The sequence below is a fragment of the Pholcus phalangioides genome, unplaced genomic scaffold, assembly GCF_987345545.1.
Source record: "Pholcus phalangioides strain wild (caught in Gottingen) unplaced genomic scaffold, Ppha-v1.0 ptg000012l_1, whole genome shotgun sequence".
NCBI lineage: Eukaryota > Metazoa > Arthropoda > Arachnida > Araneae > Pholcidae > Pholcus > Pholcus phalangioides.
Genome location: NW_028301605.1, coordinates 8,486,845 through 8,511,484, shown reverse-complemented (window position 1 = coordinate 8,511,484; position 24,640 = coordinate 8,486,845). Strand labels below are relative to the sequence as shown.

Below are 24,640 nucleotides of genomic sequence, written 5' to 3'. Positions count from 1 at the left end.
ATAATCCAGATAAAACGGCCGTGAATTTTCAGCTTAAGGGGTCGGAGAATAACCTTTATGGATAAAAACAATTTTAAAAATTTACTGGATAATAATATCGGATAGTTTGAATTTGTAGGATAATATAGAATATATTTTAATTACTGTATATAGGAAAACAATGCAGTGGGACCTCTCGATAACGGACACCATGGGACAGAAATTTATGTCCGCTAACAGGGAGGGCCAGTTGATATACATATATATAGTATAGCGAAATGCGTTTAGGCTCTTTCCCCCAGTTTTTGAAAGCGTACGTTAATGAAGAGTGTTCGTTATGAAGGGGTTCCACTGTATAGTATATTTTAAATATTTGGGATATTAATACAGTAAAACCTCTCTTTTGCGGTCACCATCGGGACAAAAAAAATTTTATTGTCCGTAAAAGAGGGGTGACCGTTAATCAGGGGTTTGAAATGCATACTTTTATTATACACGGTGAAATTATTATTTGGCCGTGAAAGAGGGATGACCGCATCTGAGGGTGTCCGTTAAGAGGGATTTTACTGTACCAAAATATTTAAAATTTTTTGGAATGTAATTTTTATGATAATAATACTAGGATACATCGAATTTTTAGAATATAATCTTCAAGATAATAATACCAAAAGATTTCTAAGTTTTAGGGTATAATCTTTAGGATAATAATACTAAGAGATTTATAATAACATTGTAATAACATACTAAAATTTTTAGAACATTTAATTTTTATAAGATAATTATATATAATATATAATATCTAGATATTTCAAATATTAAGCATTTTGATTTTTAGGATAACAATTCCAGGATATTTTAAATTTTTAAGAAAATAATACCAGGATGTTTAGAATTTTAAGAATATTATTTTTATGATGATAATAATTTCATTAATTATTCTAATTATTAAATTTATCTTGAATGCGGCTTCATCTTCAACACCATAATTAAAATACTGGGATAGATAACCGAGTGGTGCAAAATAAGGCTGGTGATTCGATACTGTGCTTGCTACATTACTAAAAGATATTGCGATTTGGAAAGAAAAATTCAGGGTAGAGGACTCCCGAATTTTAACATATTTAATGGTCTTATGAACCGGTCTAAAATCATACAGGGATCACAAAAATGGAATGGAAATTATAAAAATTCAAGCAGTTTTTGTGTGTCCCAGGAGACTAAAGATTTTTGTGTTTCTAGTTGTAGTCCAAAGTGATCAAGAGCCCCAAATAAAACCAAGTATTATGGGGGGGGGGGGGAGGCAAAATTATTGGGAAGGCTTTCAGAATTGAATTCATCAATTCATCATTCAATTAATTTCGTATTTCCATCAACTCCGGCATTATTTCTTTCATCAACTCTGAATCTTTATGAATTCTGAAGTTTTATCAATTCTGGAATTGTTTCTTTCACAATTATGAAACTATTTCTTTCACAATTCTGAAACTATTTCTTTCACAATTCTGAAACTATTTCTTTCACAATTCTGAAACTATTTCTTTCACAATTCTGAAACTATTTCTTTCACTAGTTCTGGAATTATTTCTTTGATCAACTCCGGAATTCTTTCATCAACTTCAGAATTATTTATTTCATCAAATGTAGAATTGATTCTTTCATCAACTCCGGAATTATTTCTTTCATCAATTGTGAAACTTTATGAATTCTTTATTCTTACCAATTCTGGAATTGTTTTTTTTTTTTTTTTAATTTCGAATTTCCATCAACTCCGTAATTATTTCTTTCATCAACTTCAGAATTGTTTCTTTCATCAACTTCAGAATTGTTTCTTTCATCAACTTCAGAATTGTTTCTTTCATCAACTTCAGAATTGTTTCTTTCATCAACTTCAGAATTGTTTCTTTCATCAACTTCAGAATTGTTTCTTTCATCACCTCTGGAATTGTTTCTTTCATCACCTCTGGAATTGTTTCTTTCATCACCTCTGGAATTGTTTCTTTCATCACCTCTGGAATTGTTTCTTTCATCAACTCCAGAATTATTTCTTTCATCAATTGTGAATCTTTATGAATTCTGAATTTTTATCAATTCTGGAACTCTTTCTTTCACAATTCTGGAACTCTTTCTTTCACAATTCTGGAACTCTTTCTTTCACAATTCTGGAACTCTTTCTTTCACAATTCTGGAACTCTTTCTTTCCTCAAGTCCGGAGTTATTTCTTTCATCAAGTCTCTATTTCATCAATAAAACAGTTGATGATTATTTCTTTCATCAGTTCTGAATCTTAATGAATTCTTATCAATTTTGGAATTGTTTCTTTCACAATTTTGGAATTATTTCTCTCTTGCTCGCGCGCGGAAATTCTAGTATTATTTCTTTTTTTAATTTCGAATTTCCATCAACTCTGGAATTATTTCTTTCATCAACTATGTATATATATATATATATATATATATATATATATACTGTATATATGTATATGATACGTATGAATACGATAAACATGTTGGGATAAATCAAGAAGCTATCCATACTTAGATTAAGACAACCATAAGTGTTTTTTATGGGCATTGTATAATATTTTATCATGTGTATATATTGTTTACAATTTTTGTTAATTGCATTTTTAATTGGGTTGCTATATTTTTGAAATATATGACATCCATATTTTTAAGGGCATCTTTTTCTCAGCCACCTCGTTGGACATTTTGCCTGTTGTGGCGTTGTATTTGTATGTTGAATGGCACCGTATAAGGATGGCGGTACCAATCAACTAATATCTCATGAATGACATATGCCACCGAATGGCGATATATATGTAAGGATGTCTCTACACTTGTTAATACAAGATTCCTCAAAAGACTGGCTATTTTCGAATATGCTGATTTTTAGCTTAGGGGGTAGAGCACTCGTCCGACAAACGAGATAACGGGGTTGGAGTCCCCTCGGAGGTAGAGATGAATTTTCTTCCAAAAAAAATCATCCTCTCCAAACATAACAGATTTTTGAGGAATCTTGCATTTCTTTTATTGATTATGCATTTGCACAAAATTGTACTGGAATTATTTCTTTCATTAATTCTGAATTTACATAGTTACTGGAATGACTTCGTTGATTAGATTCTACTCTCATTTCAATTATTATCTCTTACTAATTTTATCCTTTCACTACCACACATTTTGAAAAAAAAATTAAATAATTATTATGTAAATACTTTGGTAGGTCATTTTAGTTCTAATTAAAGCCTAAAAACGAAAAAAAGCATCTTATTTCGTACCCAACGAATTAATTTACCTGGTACTTGAAAGTTACGTCAGCGCTATCCAATTCAGCAATACAAATATGTTGAATAATATGTAATAATAAATATTTTGGTTATTTTACAGCAAAGAAAGCCATGATTTTTTCTATGCATTTGTGAGGGAACATTTAGTAAAAGTAGTGTTTTTCTGCATTGCATACAAGTGTTATGCAGTAAACACATCTCCCGGGTTCAAAAACCCAACTTCGCCACAGTGGTGGTCGGATGAAGTTGGTTTTCGGTGGTCCCCAAATCCGAGGAGCGAATGCGAGCCGATCACCCCGTTAAAAAATCTCACCACAGAGAGAAATGGGCCTACAACGGTACAATTATTTAATCATTACACTGCATTCATAGTTAGAAAAATTGATGGCAGATGGCAGCACTACTAATAAAAAGCATTACACACAAACAAACCTCACGTTAGGTACACGACACGCACGCACACATTCTAACATGCACTAATATTCGTTTAAAGTTCCGCAGAGGAATATGGATGAGATGCATGTGTGGTTTAGTAGTAGTAGTAAACACTTCTACAGAGGCGAAACATCCAACTGAATTTTATTAATTAGAATATTTAAAGAACCAGTTGTGCCCCTATACCTGCGCTGCCATCTGGTCATCGAAAAATAAATACAGTCTTTGTCCTTCAAAATACCAACACCCAACAACATATGCAAGAGATGTTAAGGGGGTAAAAAAAATTGTGTTACTTTAAGCACTGTCAGCCGAGATGTATTCACAAGGGGGTTTAGCGACTATAGCTCAAGCCGTCAAGTACGGTGGGGCGGCAGACTTGAAGAAGGACTTATCAGGAAAATTATAGTAGAATGGGGGAAGGGTGACAAAATTTGTCTATAATAGCCAATGGCGGTAAAACCATTAATACGAGTCTGCCGAGGGGACTTGTCAGTGAGTGACAAAACGAGTGACCCTCTGAGTTTGCAAGCCAGTAAGTGATCTAAAGAGTGACCTTAGAGAGCGGGGGTGAACGACCAACAGGGTTTGCGAGCCTGTGAGTGACCAAACGAGTGGCCACTCGGGCGCCAGAGCCCCCTACGCTGAAACCTTTATCGGGCCCCCAAACCAGACTTTTCACGGGTCCCTAAAAATATAATTTATAGCATGAAAAAACAAAAAAATATGAGGATCGTTCCAGGTCCCCAGGGCTGGAGCCCCGTCAGCTCCACCCTTCTGGGGGTTATGCGTCTCTTACCCTGCTATTATTTTTGCACCGAGCTCCACGTCCGTTAAGGGCGGCTCTGTGCGTAATCGGTGGTTAAATTAAAAGACACATCCGCCAATGATATGTATGTATGTTGCTAATTTAGATTTACATCATCAGTATTAAGTTGTATTGAAGGGCATCCACAGTCTAAACAGGGCCTTGAAGGATCTTTTCATGTGTGTGTTGTGTGTTCCTCTTTCTTTCTTCTCTATATGTCTGACGGACATTAATTTTGTGTTCCCACCTCCCAAAAGTGACGTCACCTCCTTGGAGGAACGTCTTCGACCAACCGCGAACCAGGTCCCCTCAAGAAAACTCCAGAGGATAAGAAAAAAAAGATGGAGGGGGAAAAAGTTGAGCGCAAGCGCGTGATGTAAGACAGAGATAAGTCTCTTTAACTAAAAAGTCATCGTTTGATTGAGGCGGCCGCAACAAACGGGCCTTCTCTTAATGATACAAAAATATATAATATTTGATAATCATTCTATAAATTCCTGGAGATATATATCATGATTCTGATAATTATTCCGTTCCGCAAGATATAAAAATAATAATTATTAATTATTTAAAAAAATATTCAATTAATTTATAATTCATGATGACGAGTGTATGCGGTATGGTGTGGCCTGTAATTATCTGCTGGGCTGTTTTTCATATTGGTGAGTATAATAAGAATAGTCAATTTAATTATAATTTTTAATTATAGTCATTAATTTTTTGATTATTACTAATGTTGATACAATCATTATCGTTATGTAATATGTTTTCTTTCCCAGCAATAGTTTGTGTTCGTTGAATTTATATTATAAAACAAAAATTGAACAGCATATTCAGAATACTGTGCAAAATTACAAAAATTGATTACTGAACAATAATTAATTTACAATTAAAATTGAAGTTTTTTTACCATTACTTGCTAAGTTAGTCGTTTTTTTTTTTTTTGTGAAATACTGATTATTTAAAATTTAGTTATTACATAAATAATTTCATAATTTCATTTAAGAAAAATGTTTGTGGGGGGGGGGGAACAAAATCAAATGGTACATTTCCAGAAGTTAATTCTGGTTAAACCAGAGGGTCTCGACTAGAAAAAGTTGATTCAGAATCTATAAAAAATATTAACTCAGAATCAAGAAAAAATTAATTCTAAATAAAATTTTTCAAAAAAGAAAAACCTCAAAGAATAGGGAAAAAGTAATTCAGAATCAAGAAGAAATTAGGGAGAGATTATTTCAAATAAAAAACATTAATTCAGAATACAGTTGAATCCCGTTTTAATGAACACTTTTCTAATCTCCCAAAAATAAGTTTACATAGGAATAATGCGCAAAAACCTGGAATTCCTGTATAACGAAGTATTTCTTAGGTCTCTTGGAGTTCGTTATAACGGGATTCGACTGTATATGGATAAATCATTTCACGATGAGAAAACAGTAAATTTAAAACAAGGAAAAACTATTTTTAGAATATGGGAAAAGTAAATTTAGAATATATATATAAAAAAATTTAATTCAGAAGAAGAAATTAATACTGAATCAAGAAAGAAATTTAATCCAGAAAAAAAAGAAAAAAATTCATACAGAATCAAAAAAATTTAGAGCAAGGAAAAATTAATATAGGATTACGGAAAAGTGTTAAAAAATACAGTATGAAGAAAAAGTTAATTCAGGAGAAGAAAAAATTAATTCGAAATAAGGAAAAATTAATTCGAAATAAGGAAAATTTAATTCAGAATAAAAAGTTATTATACGATCACAAAAAAAAAAGTTAATAGTGTTGAGAAAATGTTAATTCAGTTTTAAAAAAAAGTTTCGAAAGCAATTATTTCAAAATTACGAAAATTCAATTCTTTATTGAGAAAAAGTTGATTCTGAATTAAGGACAATTTAATTCCGATTAAGAAAAAAAGTCAATTCAAATTAAGAAAAAAACTAATTCAGATTAAGAAAAACTAATTCAGATTGAGAAAAAATAATTCATTCAGAAAGGGGAGAAAGTGAATCCAGAATAAGGGAAAATAAATTCAGAATCAAAAATAAATCAATTCAGAATCAGGAAGAAATAAATTCTGAATAAGGAAAAATTTATACGAAAAAGTTATGAAAAAGTTGATTCAGAATCAGGAAGAAATTATTTCAGAATCAGGAAGAAATTATTTCAGAATCAGGAAGAAATTATTTCAGAATCAGGAAGAAATTATTTCAGAATCAGGAAGAAATAAATTCTGAATAAGGAAAAATTTATACGAAAAAGTTATGAAAAAGTTGATTCAGAATCAGGAAGAAATTATTTCAGAATCATTATTAAGAATTATGTTGAGAAATTATTCAGAGTAATAATGTTGTATTTTATAGAATTTATTTTTTATCAATAAATTCAGAATTAAGAAAAAATTAATACAAAATCAGGAAAAACTTTAATTCAGAATAAGAAAAAGGTAGATTCAGAATAAAGAAGAAATTATGAGAGAATTAGAAAAAAATTATTTCAGTATAAAGAAAAAATTGATTTAGAATTATGAAAACATTAATTCAAAATTATGAGAAAATTAGTTCACAAAATAAAAATAAAAAATTCATTCAGAATATTATTGAGAAAAAAAAATTCAAAAACTACGAGATTTACACTATATACATATATCTTTTGAAAATTATAATCCAATATTTGCGTATCCATTGCGGCGTTTACGTTTAAAAAAATAATTTTAGATGCTTACGCCGATGTGGCGGCACACGTTAATTTTTGTTTCGGAAAACACTTCTAGAAACAGATTTTGGACATTATATATTACAGGGGAATTTGGTTAATTCGAATTTTTAAATGATTTGAATTTAAAGAAATTCCTTTGAGTTTCTTATTCATCGTCTTTTGGATAATTCGAAGTTTGATTAAGATATGTCATTTGCAAAAGGACTCTTTTCTCAAAATTCCTGATTATCTTCTAGTGTCCGGAAAATTCATCGACGACAACTCGCCTCCATGCAATTAACCGGCAGGAAAATTCGTCGACCAACAATTTCCCGAAAGGAAAATTGATCGCTGGGAAAATTCACCGACAACAGTTCGACATGAGTGAACGAAAAGGCGAATAAATGATTGAGCGAGTGGCTGACCAGGTTACTAACTCAATCACTAGGTAGCTCATTCTATCACTCACTCACTGTCTCGCTCCCTTGCTCACTAGGTCACTCACTTGATCACCAGGTCACTCACTCACTCACAATACCGCTCATTATGTCACTCGGCCACTCTCTCAGTAGGTCTCTCACTCACTTACAATACCGCTCATTATGTCACTCGACCACTCTCTCAGTAGGTCTCTCACTCACTTGATAACTCGGTCTCTCATTTACTCCCTAGGTCCAGGACCGTCTAAAGAGCATCATGGGGCCAAGTGGTTTTTCTGAGGCCCTACCAGACAAATTCTTGAAAATTTCCACCAGATGTCTTTTTTATGAGGCCCTCTCTTCTCTTCAGGCCCACGGGCCCCATGCCCCGGTGGGCCCATGCCTTAAGACGGCACTGCCTAGGTCTCTTACTTACTCAGTAGGTCGCTCACTTACTTCCTAGATCCCTCACTTACTCACTAGGTTGCTCACTTTGTCATTAACTCACTAGATTGTTCACTTTGTCATTAACTCACTAAGTTGCTTACTTTGTCCTTAATTCACTATATAGGTCACTCATTCTACCACTCACTCACTTACTTGGTCACTCATTCTATCATCAACTCACTAGGTTGCTCATCCTGTTACAAAGTCTATCACCTGGTCTCTCACTTGCTCACTAGGTCATTCACTCTGTCACTCTCTGACTAACTCAACAGGCCGCTCACTCACCAACTAGATCGCTCACTCATTAACTAGGTCACTCACTCTGTTGCTCCTTAAGTCACTCATCTTATCACCAATTCACTAGTTCAATAAACTTCACTCTGCCAATAGAAGATGCAAATTCTATTTCTCAGGAAATACGAAAATGTCTAGTAATAAACCTCTCCACAGAAGGAATATTGAAAAAAGAGCCCCCAGAAAGAGGGGAGGTGGTTCTGAAATCCCAATTTACATTCTGCAAAATGTAATGGAGATACATGTCTCTCTTGCATTGTTGTTCGTTTACTTTTGAATGTCAATGTAGCCTAGCGACATTTTTCGCCATGACCAAACGAGGTTCATACTCTTTTGTTCAACTCTAGAAAATAAAATTGTAGTTAAATTCACGGATGGGTCGGTCCTTCAGTGTCACATTAAATTTTCTGATGAAGAGGACGAAAAGGTATCTAAGAAAACAACCGAGGTCCCTATTAAAACACTTGCAGGCAGAGATGTACGGGGGGGGGCATAAGGCGCTTGTGCCCCTCCCCCACAAGCCAACCAAAAATTAGTATTTTTTTTAAAGAATTAAAATATCGAAAGAAAAAATGCCTTTCAATTTCTGTTAATTTAAATGTTTTTTGAAGGGTGGTAACTCCGAATTTCTTGGGAAGAAACGTTTTGCTCCTCCCTGCGAAGGTTGATCCTGCTTACGCCTCTGCTTGAAGAGTCTATGGACATATCAGGAAAAAATAAGGCTATAGAAGCTCGAATCTTTTATTCCCTAAATCAATTTTAAGAATTTTTTTTCAATGTTAGAGAACATCCAAAAAGGGATTGAAATTACAATTAGAAATTTACAAATTAAATAGTTTTTGTTATCGCTTACGTTTTAAACAAACACTTACGTTTTATGCAATTACGGGGAAGCTGACGTACATAGTAAGTGGTATAGCGTTCAATACATTTTTATAATGGATAACAATTTGTGATTTTTCGTGAAAGTGTAAATATATCCTATATTGATTGAATTGAAGAATTCGATTTTTGAATAATTCGAATATATTTTTTTGATGTTTGACTGTATATACCATTCAAATATCAATTCATTAAATAGCATTTGTTCCGCTTAAGATTGGCTCTGAACATTTTTTGGACATTTACGAGCTATTAGCAGAATTTTTTAAATTTGAATCGTACCTCTACGACGGACGATTGATGGCATGAAGGCCGCATTAGCACTTACAGAACACCCTATATGTTTGCTTTCATAGCTTAGAAGTAAACCACTCGTCCAGCATACTAGAGACTGGGAACCGAGTGCTAGTGAGGGCTTAGATGAATTTTTCTTTTTCTATAAACATCAATATCTCTTCACACAATCAGTTTTCCATATATATTTTGTATTAACAAAGGAGAGGACGTTTCTACATATATCGCCATATTGCTAATATTATGTTTTTCTTAATTCGCGCATGCTGAAAGAACTCTCTTGGTTATACGTATAGCGATGACATTCGCTGTGATATACTAACTAAGTCGCCAGAAAAACTATTTCACTGCCACTCATCATCTCTGAAGCTATACCTAAGCTAACCAGATTATGCAGCTGAGGAACTGGGACAAATCCTGGAATTCACTGAAATAAACCGGGACATAATACAAATTCATTAATAATAACCGGGTCAACTTAAAATAATTTTTTTTGAGGCCATTACAGTATCAAATTATGGAAAATAATTCGACCTACTTAAATCCTTGACCATGCAAAGAAAAACCGAAACCATTGTCGGTTTTGTTAAGCTTTCCGAAAGCATTTTTCGGAACAAATTGCATTTATCAGCGAAAAAAACCGGGACGTCTGTCTGGGCACTCTAGCTATACCCCGTGAAACAACAAAGAAAACCCAATCTTTTAGGGCCTCTAAGAATAACCGAACCGAGATCGCAAATCTCCTGGGGGCTGAGGGTTCATCCCTCTCAAAGAATATTAAAAATTTAAAAAATATATATAAATTCATGGTTGTGTCCACTGTATTGTCGGTTTTGTTATCCTATTAAAAGAAATATTTTTCTTTTATCATAAATTTTTCTTTAAAATTAAATTCTTGTTTCCCAACTTCATCCAAAGAAAACTAATAAAGGAGAAGGTAGAATGTATTGCTTCCAGTTAAATTAAGGCGAGTTAACTCGTCGATGTCAGATAAACGGTTCAAAATTCTGGCTAGAACTCTGGTCGAAATAATTAGAAAGTAATTTTAATCATTAATTCCGGAAGAAAAGTTGAAACAAGAAAGAATTTTAGAAATTCCTGAATTATATCAAAAATTAATTACATTATTTCATTTATTACTCAAATGGAATATGGGATTTTATTTTAAGAAACAAGAAGGAAAGAGTCTAAATCGTAACTCGGCATTCAATAAGAATTCCAGGGGCTGAAAGTTGTCGACCCGCGGGCCATCAGCGAAAGATTCGTATGTGGCTCGTGCGGTATCCTCTTCGCTCCAGAGTTTTACATACGCAAAACCTCAGGTTTAACGGTTTTGAATGGTTTTAAATAGAGCTGGTTAGATTAATCGATTAATCGGGTCGGTTAATCAATTAGTTGTTAATCGCAGTTAAAAATTTTAGTTGAGTTAATCGACCCGATTAATCCGACTAAAATTAGATTAAAATTTTTAATAAATATTCATAATTTATTTCTATTTGTTTGATGAAACCGATTAGATGCCTTAAATTATATTTTTAGATGCAACATTTTCCATGGGTGACCATATTTGAATCAATATTTTGATCGAATTTTTCGACATACGAAAGATACAAACCGATTCAACTGAAATTAGTGATGTTTAAAATTAGTTTTAAAGGGGGATTTTTTGCAGTTATTTTTAGTTTTGGAAGAAATGACCGAAATTTGTTGTCTCCATTATGAACAACATTTTTCATTTTTTTCAATTTCAATTTTATTAATATGTTAGATGAATGATAAAAATACATTAGGTTAGTGAAAACCACCAAGGAGACAACAAGGTCCCATATTGGTTGTTACAGTGAAGTTAATTCAATAACATTTCAATTATCATACAGTGTAAAATAAAGAGTCACTATGTAGTGATTTTTGAGACTGAAAACAAAGAATTATGAAAAAACATCAAAATAGGAAGGGGGGTTGGGGGGAATGCGATTACACAAACACATATAATAAAATACAAATATGTATAAATAATGCAATAATGCAACGGTCACAAGGGGGTAAAGCACCCCCTTAAGATTATAAAAAAATTATAAATCAACATACGATTATGTATGAATTTAATTTGAATGAATTTGTATGAATTTAATTCTCTGGTTGGACAGACGTCACAAGTGGAGTTCCTCAGGGAAGTGTCCTTGGCCCCATACTTTTTTCACTTTTTATCGACAAACTCGATCAGGGTATCGATGGAATTACTAGCAAATTCGCAGATGATGTGAAGCTAATGGGGGTAATCGGGAATGAAAGCGATAGGGAGTTGCTCCAGACCAACTTAAACAAGATTGCAGCATGGGCAAATGAATGGGGCATGACGTTTAGCGTAGATAAGTGCATGGTCGCTCATTTTGGTTCGAACAACCCATGGTTATCTTACGAGTTGAATGGTGTCACTATCCCGGATGCAACTAGAGTCACCGATTTGGGAATTCTCATTGACGAGCGACTTAGGTTTTCTGAACATTGTTCAGCGGTTGTCAAAAAATCGAATAGAATGCTTGGTCTCATTTTCAAAAAGGTCTCTTCGCGTTCTCCTAAAGTCATTCTTCCGCTTTTTCGAGGCTTAGTTCGTCCTGGACTGGAGTATGCTGTAAGGTTTTGGAGACCATACCTACAGAGGGACATAGACTTGATTGAAGGGGTGCAGAGAAGAGCTACGCGTGTCCTTATTGGCACACAGGGCTTGAGTTATGAAGAGAGACTTCATTTTTTGAATATGTTTACATTGGATGAACGCAGGTGTCGAGGAGATATGATCGAAGTGTTCAAAATTTTCAATGGGATGGATAGGATGGACCATGAACTTTTAGTACACCGCCAATCGACTGCTTTTACAAGGGGACACCAGTATCGATTGGTGAGGGACAATGCAAGGTTATGGTGTCGCTGGGAATTTTTCTCTAATAGGGTTGTTAATAAATGGAATAGCTTACCCCCGGAGGTAGTAAATTGTAACACAATTGACACGTTTAAAAAGAAGTACGATAAACATGTTGGGGTAAATCGAGAAGCTATCCATTCTTAGAATAAGACAACCATAAGTATTCTTTATGGGCATTGTATAATATTTTATTATGTGTATATATTGTTTATAATTTGTGTTAATTGCATTTTTAATGGGGTTGCTGTATTTTTGAAACATGACATCCATATTTTTATGGGCATCTTTTTATCAGCCACCTCGTTGGGCATTTTGCCTCTTGTGGCGTTGTATTTGTATTTGTATTTGAATTGGACTGGCAGAGCCAGTCCAATTTTAATGAATAATACGACCGCGGGAGGTGAAAAGACAGTAACACATACACAACAGGGAGTGATTGAGAATCTGAGGATGAAATCAGAAATAATTTTCAATATTGAAAATTTGTAGCAAGTGTTTTTGAGGTTTTTTCTGAAAATTGAAAATGAGGGGGACTGTATGAGATCATTTGGAAGGCTATTAAAAAATTAAGGAATGAGAAAGCTAAAATGTTTTTGAGGATAGTTTTATGAACTAAAGGCATTGAGTAAATAAAATTGTGTTTATTAGATGTTCTTGACGAGTTCAGAGGTAAAGAGAATTGGTTTTTTTTAAATTATAAGTATGAATCGGTAAAAGTATAGATGTCTTAAAGGAAGGATGTTTAATTGAAGAAAAGTTCATTTGTTGGAGTGATGTAATTGCTTGCCAAAATTCTAATAATTTTTTTTTGTAAAGAAATAATCGGTGCAATATTGGTGACATAATCACTTCCCCAGAGTGTCAGACCATAAAGTAAGTGTGAAAGAAACATTGAATAATAATAGGTTAACGAGAAAGATCGGTTTACATATGGTTTCAGGTTGAAGAATTTATATAAAATGAAACGAAGTTTTGATTTTAAATGATTACAATGAGATATCCATTTTAGATTTTGATCAATATAAATACCTAGGTATTTTATAGAGGATATTTGTTCTATACGTTGACAATCACATGAATTATTACTAGTACAATTTGGTTCATGGGAAATTATGTCATAGTCAATATGTGGAATATTGTGTAAGGAAAAGTTGATAAATTTACTTTTGGAAATATTGATATGGAGATCATTAGCAATAAACCAGTTACGAACTTTTGACAGAGCGGTATTGATATTGTTGATAAGTGTTGGGTAGTCATCTCCTGAATAAAGAATTACAGTATCATCTGCAAACGTGAGGATTTTACCCTTGATATTTAAATTAGAGATCATTGATAAAAATTATAAATTTTCCGTATCGGGAAACATCTCTCTCTCTCTCTCTCAGTTCCTCTCCCCTTCTCCCTCCAGCAACATTTGAGAGCAGTTTGTAAGCAAAACGTAATGTAAGTGTGTGTGTGTGTCGCGGTAAATACGATTAATCCAGTTATACATTATGCATAATCACCGACAATTTGGGTAATTTTGATAAATTTCACTAAATTTATCATTTTTACCTGCGATTATGCATAATATCCAAGCATCGTTAGCATACGTGATAAATTCATTGAATTTGCCGGCTACTATGCATAATTTCCATTTTGTATTAGTAAATATGATAAATCGTTCCCATTAGCGTGATAATATTTATTATTAAGACGACTGTAATTGTGAGTCAGAGTCTGAACCGGATATTATGAACTCCGATTTAAATATCTTTTTCCAAATATCCTCGAAATAATTCGTATAATTAACTCCTATTTCGAATTCTAAAATCGGATCTCGATGCAACGAACTCCAATTTCAAAATAAATTTACAATTGTACCGCGATAAAGAACTCTCATTTAACAAATTTTACGATCGTACTCCACCAACGAACTTTTGACATGTTTTTGTTCGTATGCAGTCAGACCCGAACGTAAGAAACTCCTATTTAACGAATTATTCGATCGGACCTCGATATAATAACTCCTATTTAACGAATTATTCGATCGGACCTCGATATAATTAACTCCTATTTGACGAATTATACAATCGGACCTCGATATAACGAACAACTATTTAATAAATTTCACGATTAAACCCCGATATAGCAAACTCTAATTTAATAGGGGTTTTTTTCATATCTACCAAACTCACCAATTACGCAAGAGTGTACTGGCGAATGTATACATAATTGTCGGTTAAAGTGATAATTATTTTTATTTATCAAACTCTTATCAACAGCATTTACCGTCGTAACTGTGATAAATATCATCAAACTTACCGAGACGATTGACATCGGATAACTACTAACTATAATTACAGCAAAAGTCCGTTATAACGCCAGTTCGCAATCAGAAGGAAAATTGTCGTTATATGGGGCATCTCGTTATAAGCAAATTTCAGTCTTTTGCACTATAGAAACATATAAATGCATATAAATGAGGGAAAAAGGAAAAAAACTAGATAAATATTTACTTTTATATTTTCCTTTTATTTTTAAACTATTTTCGCTGAAATATTCATCTGGAGTTTACTGTTTATGCAGTACATACATAATGTTGATTTTATTTCAAAATTTTGCCGTTTGTGGAATGCACCAATTTCTGCAACTGGAGTATTCGTTGCTCTGTAAAAATGTCCAATAACATGTAAGGCAAAGAATATGAGTGACCAGTTTGTCCTGTGTCCATTTATGAAGAATTCTAATAGGGGGGGGAAGGTATTTTTCAAGGGAAATAACAACGATGCGGTCGTGCTCAACCAACACACCTACGGATAGGTGTTATGTAATTATGTGTTTTCGCCACCTTTTATATATATAAAAAAATATATAAGATACACAAGCATGTGTGTGATCTTCTTATGTATATGGAGGTACTGACATACACCGTTTATAAACCCCTATTAGAATATATAGGGTAAGGAGAGACTCTTTCCACAGTCTCTACATTTTATGCTTAATTCTTCAAGAAAAGGAAAGGAAAACATGCTTTTCGAAAATTTCCTGTATAGCGAATGTGTCCCGATATTTCATTCATAAATAACTCGCTATAAGCGAATATTTTTTGTATATTTAACATTAGCTCTTTTTAAAGACAATCGCTTTCGAATTACTCGCAATAGCAAGATTGTCGTTATAACGGATTTTTACTGTATTATGCATAATAATCGATTTATCGTATATACTACAGCATATAATACGCAGGCAAAAGAATATGAGATATCAAAACTGGAAGCGAATACAAAACATGATGGAGGGGGGAAGATATCATGTTTCTACCGAATGGACAAAATCAGTCAAAGTCATAAGAAGAGTTAGGTGTATAAAGATGTTACCGTGAAAGATAATAAGACCCGTTAAAGCCGTTATACACTTCTGGCCTCATCAAGTAACCGGCCAAGAAGACGTTACCGTACAGGGAAAAGACCAAAAAACATATATATAAAGTAAAGCTAATCTTCCAAAAGGCGAAGTATATCTTTGAACACGAAAACTAAAAAATAAAGATGGAGTAGAAGAAAAAAGATAGAGCATATATATATATATAGAAAGAGAGGTGGACTAAAATTGGCAATAAGATATGTAACAACCCCTCCATCCAACATCGGTCAGTGCCAATAAAGGCATCGAACTGCCAAGGAATACGGGACGTGAGATGAAACCTCAAAATCCTCGAACGTGGTAACATATAAAGTGCGGCATGCCCTTGTCGCCCCCCCCTTGCTTTTTTTTTTTTGCCCGAAATATACAGTTAGTACAACAGTATAACCACGTCCTTTAACACCCTCTCCCCCCCCCCCCTTTTCTTTCTTTGGTATTGACGTGACACGGGTCCAGCACCCTTTTTGTCTTAATCATCTACGAGACATTTATATCCTAGCCGATATATTTCTTGTCCCGTGTGAAGAGGGTGAAGTGGAAGTGCGTGGGGATAACGCTGTATGTTTTTAACATGGAAGGATATACTGAATAACATCCATCTCTCTCCCTATTACTTGTGTTTGGTTTCTTTATACACATGGATCTCCTTAACATGACAGAGGAATTAAAGGTTCATTTTTCTAGAAATTTTCAAAATATCGAGAGGTTTTAAGTTAAATTACTATTTTTATTATTAGAGCCTGGAAGTTCAGGCAATGAAAATGGTCAAAATAGGCACTAAAAAAAAAGGCATTCATAATTTATGGGAGGAAGAAAATATAACTAAAAACTAGGTGGTTAAGGGGGGTCCGAAAACTAGCTGAAAAATTGGTTGCACTTCATCCGTCTACTGTTTTAATTATAGTTTACAATAACTGCATTATTATCCGAGCTAAATTGATTCCAAGCCCGAAATAAAATGTTAGTGAACAATCAGGATTGGGTCAATTCCAGGGCACCATTAGCAGACGAGGAGCCCGTTGAGAAAATGATCTGTGGGGCTCCTTCAAGTTGCGAATAATTTTCGCTTATTTGTTGCAATAATTAATAATTGGAATTAATTACTGGAATAATCATTATGAGTTGAAACATACAGTTACTTTGTTCTTTTGTTGCAAAAAAATTAGCTTTTTTTTTATAAATCTGTTACACACCTCTGAGGGTGACTCTAGTGAATTTAATCGAATACTGATTACGCACGTAAAGTAAATACAAACATATTTGTTATAGTGCATTTTTAGTGTAAAAAACAAAATCAAAACAACATGGAGCCCCAGTCTGCCCTTACCCCATCTTCTGTGAGCCATGACGTCCATCAACTGATGACCTCTTGGGACAGTCATCGGTCAGCTATACCTATAAGCTTACTCTAGAAGGTGTTGATACAATGCAGTCCAATGTCTGAGCGAGACATGTTATGTAAATCATGTGGCGAAGCGAATTTCTGATTTTCTTCTGCTTTCAACGTTTTAAATAGGCTTGGGGGGGGGGGGGGCTTTCTGAGGATAATAAATACTGAGAGTTGGAAAATTTTAAAAAGAAAAATTTTTCAATGCTCAAAATATCCAAGTTTTGCATGTTGTGGCCTCTGAAATTCACAAATAAACGTAACACTATGTTAAGATAAGCTTTTATGGCAGGAAAAATTCAAAAAAGGCATTTTTACAAAAAGTTTGAAAATAGGCAAAAAAAAAAAGGCATTTATGGCATTTTTTTGCCTGAACTTCAGAGTTCTAGTAATTATAATTTTTTCCCTTGGAATGGATGGCTCCTGTTTAAGCATGGTGTACTCTCTAATGAAGTGGTTCTTAACTTAGAAATTATGAGAAAATTTAGATTTTTCGATTCTTTAAAAAAATATGAATCATACTGAGAGAGAGAGAGACATATTTTGACACCTCACCTTTTAAGCTTACGCTTGTGACAATTTCCCGCCGAAATTCGCGTTGAATAGCTTCTTTTCGGTAAGCGATCGTACTTGTTTTCTATTTCGATTGAGGGAGAGAGAAAATACCATTATAGCACCCAAAATGTTTTGCAGTTTGTTTACATTCGAACCTCGAATTATTAGCATGCTGTGCTTAGATTTGATTCTGTTGTGAACATGCCTCGGGAAAAATTTCAAAAAGCTTAATCAAATGCTAAACAAATATGTTGTGTTATTTGGACAGGAATTAACAAGTGAATTAACAATTCATTGAATCTTTTTCGCTCAAATTTCGAGAAATCTTGAAAAAATTTCATTTTTTAGTTTGGAATTTGAACTAATTTTACAAAAAACAAAAAAAACCAAGTAGCAAAAAACTTATCAACCATAGTCAGAAAGGGAATTTAATAAATATAGAAGAATTTATAGAAATTAATTATGGAAAACTGAATTTTCTAACAAATAGGAAACACATTATCCAAAGGGGGTGCGGCAAGGTAAATTGCATTGCATAAGGGATGCGAGATGGAATGAAGTTTAAGAACCACTGCTCTAATGAAAGATATGTAACTAATAAAAACTGTTGAGACACTTCAACCAAAAAGAAGAAAGATTCTTGTCTATTTGAGAGGGAGCAAGCACAGAGCAATGTCGGTGTAACCTTAAGTTTTGACGGTCCATTTTCTTTTCTACGTTTTCCAACGCTGGCGGTTGGCATCATCAGGAAGTATCTGATTTGCACTACGAACTAAATACCGAGATAGAAGATTCGTTATAAACAACAGGTCTGAGACTTTTCAACGATTGATAAACTGATAAACGACCGCAGTGTGTACTATACCCTTTAACCTACATAGCAGAAATCGCCGAACCCATAATTACAAATACAAATACAACGCCGCAACAGGCAAAATGCCCAATGAGGTGGCTGAGAAAAAGATGCCCATAATAAATATGGATGTCATATATTTCAAAAAAAACATATATAATAAAATGTCATACCCTTTTTTTTTTTTTTTTAAATTGGAGTAGAGTTTCTTCCGATTTTCAGCAGGTGCGAAGTAAAGGAAATGGGGAAAATGTGTTACAATGAGAAATCAACGTTATAAAATATTTGGGCTTGGCATTGCTAGAATAAAAATCTTTTAAGAAGACGAGATATCTCGTTAACGCTGGTGAAAGCGTTAAGGTTTTTATCGCGAACAAAATGAGCATAAATTGTCGTTGTCAACGCAGTCGTTTTCACTGTACTAATGTTTTTTTTTTAGTAGAAGCAGGTTGAGAGGATAAATCAGGTAGATATAGTGGGTAACTCATCTACGGCAATAAAACTCTTTATAACTGATACCTCATAAACATAATCCTTACATATAGAGGGCTGTGATTAGTGAATGTCTTAGACTTTGAATGTGATTAGACTTTAAAAAAAGTCTAATAATATTGTTCCGGATAAATGTATCTCTCACAAGCGCTCGAAATTCGCAAAGCACGAAGCGATTTGAAGGACAACACAGATTTATTTTACAAAACAGCTATTTACACGTATTCACAATCAGCTATTTTACAAACAAATTTTGTGCGAATTTGTTAACAGATAGCAACACACACAAGAGATCTCGTATTCAAAAACTCAACAAACTGCCCTCAGTTCCATTCTGGCAGCGCTTATATGCAGGCTACGAAAACTTCCAGAATGTTCTCCCATATTCTCGCGAGATCCGATCCTTTCTTTTGGCGTCATGACATCGCCAAATCATTGGAGTTGTCGCTAAATTCACCAAGTTTGTCGCCAATTTGGCGAGATCTACAGAGAAATGCGTTAATGACCATTTACAAATACAAATACAAATACAAATACAAATACAACGCCACAACAGGCAAATTGCCCAACAAGGTGGCTGACTTAAGAACATCATGGATCCCCGAGCCCCTACCTACTACTGCTACACCACACACGCACCCCCCCCCCCCCCCCGCGGAACCCCCCAACGAATCGGTACATGCGGGAATGTGCGTGTACGTGTAGTGCAACCTGACGTAAAGCTGTAAATCGCAGTTAGAAATTTTATTCGAGTCGATCGACTCGATCAGTCCGATTAAAGTTCGATTAATTATTTTTTTTTAAGTTTATAATTCAACTTGTTTATTTGATGCAATTGGTTAGATGTCTTGAATTAACGTTCTTACGCATTTCATTTAAGATACATAATAGACATATTTAAAAATGTTTGAATCGAGATATTTTCATCAAATTGGTTGACATTAACCCTTTAAGCGGGTTTTAAAATTTTCCTGATCCGCATTACAACTGCCACATTTGAAATGCGAAACCTTCACAAATTGCCGCCTATTTTGAAGATTTTTTTTTCCTATTGCGAGCTGATAACTGCTTCCCTCCCCAACAAGAAAATTGACTCCACCCATCGCTTTTATTTCCCTCACTATGATACAAAAATACGTGCTATGGTGCTATGACGTGTGCGGCTATCTAGGAAGAGAAATACTTTTTTTGAAAAAAAAAAAACTTTTTGCATTATTTATGTATACTGAGCGTATATTTATAGTGCTGAAAGAACACACACAGTCCCTATTTCTCGCTCCTCCTCTTATCTAACCTTGAACAAGAGCTGACTCCGCCCACTGGCAGTTGGTTGATTGGAGGGGGAATGGAAAACACGTTTTACTTCACTGAACTTCACTATAAAAAAAGAACTTCGACGCGTTTTTTAGAAGCCAAGATATTTCGATGTGGCTGAAATAAAGCAGATCAAGTTAGACGAGATATCTCGGGATCGCCGCCAAAAGGGTTAACGGAAAACTGGCGATGATTTCTTCACTTTCCGATTAAGTTTGATGGAAGTTTTACAGAAAGACAAGACCTCTAAATACAAATACTATATTTATATATATTGTGTTTTTTTTTCCTTCTTTCTTAATAAACTATTCTATTATAAAAAAATTTAGTGTCCCCACTGCAAACAGCGGTTTTTGTATTCGAAACGCGTCAGCTTTTCAATCCCTCCCACCACCCCCAGTAGCATTTGGGGGCAATTTCTAGGGGAAACAAGTAACAGTATGAAGATCGAAAGCGGTGACTAAACCAAATAACTTATTTTTCTAAAAAGAATGAAACACAGATTTTGTTGTTCTTTCCCAACTTACTTTCGATTTTCCGAATTTGAATATCTCAGTGAATATTGCACTTAGAAACGTGGAAATTCTTTTTTTGTTCGCATCAGGAGAGACAGCGCTAATCGACTATCAGACACTAGACACTAAGATAGCTTCTGATTGGGTTTTTGGGCACAGTATGTTCGTGTAAAAAGTTTTTTTTAATAACTATACATACCCTTGCGAACATGAAATTCCTGACTTCGCATATTTATGTTTTGCAAGAATAACTTTAATATCTGTCGCCGTTTTCAATCCCTTTTTGAAAACGATTGTGGGACAACTCTGTGCCTGATAATATGTCTTATATTCTTGGTTAAAGTTTTCAAAGCGAATTCATTACATTCTATGAGCTTACTTTTTGATTGTGTGGTTTACCGAAATCAGAGCAAAAGAAAATAAACATATAAAGTTTATTGTTCAATTACTAATTACTATAAAGTACCATCCTCCAGATAAGTATCTCATCAACACTATACTTTGGTAACAATAATAATTTTCTTTTGTCTCTCTGATGGTATCTTTAACCGAGAAATGGCGTGATGGTAGATGTTAGTGGGGGGGGGGGTGGCTCGATTTGACGGCAGTAACTTTGAATGAACGTCGACGTGAGAGGGGAAAATCGAATCTATTATTCATCGCTTAATAAAGTTGCCGCACCGAGATACCCATCTGGTTATTGTCTGAGTGAAGTGTTATGAGGCCACTACGTGATGAGATATTTAAAATGGATGAAGTTACGATCCTTTTGTTTTCGCCTTGAAACTGCTATCCGGATGGTTTTTTTTTGGTGGGCTGACGATTCAAAACATTGGAAAATTCTTTTCCTGAATGTCCACAATTCTTCGTAATATGCGTCAAATCAATAGATCAGGGGGCTCTTAACGTTTTTCAGCCACTACAAATCGGTCTATTTTTTTTAAATTAGTGATATTAGACCATGGGTTTCTCAACACGTGAGCTGACGGGGCCTGAGCCAGCACCTCCTAGAGATAGAAGGCCTCCGCACGCTGCTTGTGACGTCTGTAAGTAGTCCATTTTCCCTCAGAATATTCAGGGGAAAAAATTCCCTGCTCGTGCCAGCATCATGGTTGTGCGGAAAAGAAATGATCGGGCTCAGAATTAGCGATTTCTATGTCCCACATCCAATCACTATGCGGTATTTGTGAGCCAATCAAGAAGATACTACGCCAAAATAAGAAAAAAACGAAATAAGGTGCTTTGTTTCAAAATGTGGCAAACTTGCTAGGTAGTCTGAATGACGTTTATGGTAACCCGTGCGGAGGCCTTCTATCTCTAAGAGGTGTTGTCTGAGCCTAGACAACACCATCTGTAGAAGAAGGCCTCCCCGCGAATCTCGTGACATCACTGAAGAAGGCCAACTCTATAGGCATTGGATATAGCAGGCCGAATGCGTCATTTTTACCCTTTTTTGTAGTATAGTACATCCAATGGCTATAAGTGAGATGAAATTCTTCAGTCACGTCACGAGCTTCGCGAGGAGGCCTTCTGATATAGATGGTGTTGGCCTACAGCAGTCTTCAACCTTTTCTAGTCGCGAGCACTGTCTGTACCCATCATCAGAAGAAGAGCACCCTTATAGCAAGTTTGACACACCAACGCATGAAATGAAAATGATTTTTATCCCTCAATGCAATTTGTACAAGGTGTTTGCTTGGGACGTTGATCAAGTGCTCGCGAGCAATGAGCACTCCAGGTGCTTCAAGATGTCTGGCTTAGAGCCCCAAATCGAACCGCTGACCCGAATGAAAGTTTACACTAATTCTAAAATTAATTCATTTCATAAATTCTAGAATTATTTCTGTCGTTAATTTTTAACTATTTTTCATTAATTCTGAATTATTTCTTTCATTAATTTCAATTACTTGTCGAATTATGAACAGTATTTATTTCATTATTTTCAAATTCTTATTGATTTTTTAGTGTGTGCGTGTTTTCGGCATTCTTGTGCATTCTATAATATATAATGTTATGTCTTTTTGGGTGCCGACTTCACTCCAGAAAATATTTTATATAAAATCATGGCTCCCAAAATATCCTGGATCCAGCGCAGACCACTGAAATCGTTGACGCCTAGAAACCAGTGACGCAGAAAATAGATTTATTAATTGATTATAAAGTGGATTTGTACCCCACTCTGAGATTTGTACGACCCATTTCTTGATCCTCTGCGACCCATAGGTTAAGAACCCCTGCCATAGATGTTGATGAGCTTGAGGACGATTTATTTCTTTGCGTGAAAATGACTATGATTTGGGAATGGACAGAGAGAGAGAGAGAGGTGAAATTGGTAAATTTCTCCTAGAACAGGCAGCTGCTGAGGATACCGGGAATTATTACAGTAAAAGTCGGATATAACGAGTAATTTACAAGTTAGTGTCAAATAGCTAATGTTAAACATACAAAAAATATTCGGTTATAGTGAGTTGAAAATCTGGAAAAACATTCGATATAACGTCAGAAAAATAAAAAACCTCAGGTTTTTCCTTTTCACCCTTCAATCTACAAGAATTAAGCATGATGGCTCTTGGGTCGTCATTAGTCTGCGATCACATTATAAAAGTTTGATAAAAGATCTTAAAACGATCAAAAGATCTTAAAACGATCAAAAGATCTTAAAACGATCAAGATCTTAAAATGATCAAAAAACTTGGTTACATACGAACAAATGTAACCGATAGGCTTATTGGTTGTTTTTTTTTTCCAAGGTTTGTAAGCGAATCCTCTGTCAAACTTTTCTAGTGTGTAATCCCGGCCTTAGGCTGGTATTACACTATAAAATTTTGATAAAATCCCTTTTATAAAACTTGAAAAATCTAACCAATAAGGTTATTGGTTACATTCTAGAAAATGCAACCGGTGACCTTATTGGCTGCATTTTTAAAGTTTTATAAAAGGACTTTTACCAAACTTTTATAGTGTAATACCGGCCTTACAATATAAAAGTTTTCTTCCTAAAACTCTTGACGAAAGCAACCAATGATCGTACGTTCTTGGACGATATAATTCCCTGGTGGGCGATGGAATGGTCGGTTGTCAGGGGAGCGATAGAAGCTACGGGTATAATATAGGATCTTATGGGTTCGGCTGAGTTGGAGGCAATGAGAGAAAAACATTTCTGAAAAAGGGGGCGATGAAACAAAAATTTTGGGAAACTAAGGTGTAGTTGATCATGAGTGTTAATTATTCGGGAATTGCTGGTATACCGTCATAGTATTAATTCAGTTTTTCCCGCCAAGTCGTTTCTGTTGCGTTGCACTGAAAACCTAAATTTTAGGATGGCAAAATCGCGTTATAGATCGATTAACAGGACTGCAACTTGATGCTTGGTCAGCCGGAGTAAGCACACTTTTTGGCTCCCCACTTGAAACGTAGTAGGAGAGTTTAAAAGGTGAAATTTGCGCCTCGCCCCCCTCTGGTCCGGCGCCCGGGACATCAGACTCCACGTGATCCCCGCCTAGTTGCGGCCCTGTTGATTAATCAATTATAGCATTGCAGTAACATAATATAATCATACTTTCTAATATAATCAATTACAGAACTGATTATCATTTTGCATGTTACACAGATCACAAATTTTAGTTTTTTTTTAAAATAAAAATAAAACGGTCATTCC

At 34.6% G+C, this 24,640-nt stretch overlaps 1 protein-coding gene across 2 annotated transcripts in view; it reads left to right on the top strand.

Annotated features, from left to right (window-relative positions):
• The first annotated feature begins 4,942 nt into the window (after positions 1–4,942).
• The window catches only part of LOC149079423 (lachesin-like), a 50,613-nt gene continuing 30,915 nt past the window's right edge, over positions 4,943–24,640 (top strand). For both annotated transcript variants that reach the window (XM_089239964.1, XM_089239963.1), the window contains exon 1: positions 4,943–5,170. In XM_089239964.1, coding sequence (XP_089096090.1) covers positions 5,107–5,170 — 64 coding nt within the window. In that variant the 5' untranslated portion in view covers positions 4,943–5,106. The remainder of the gene's footprint in view (positions 5,171–24,640) is intronic.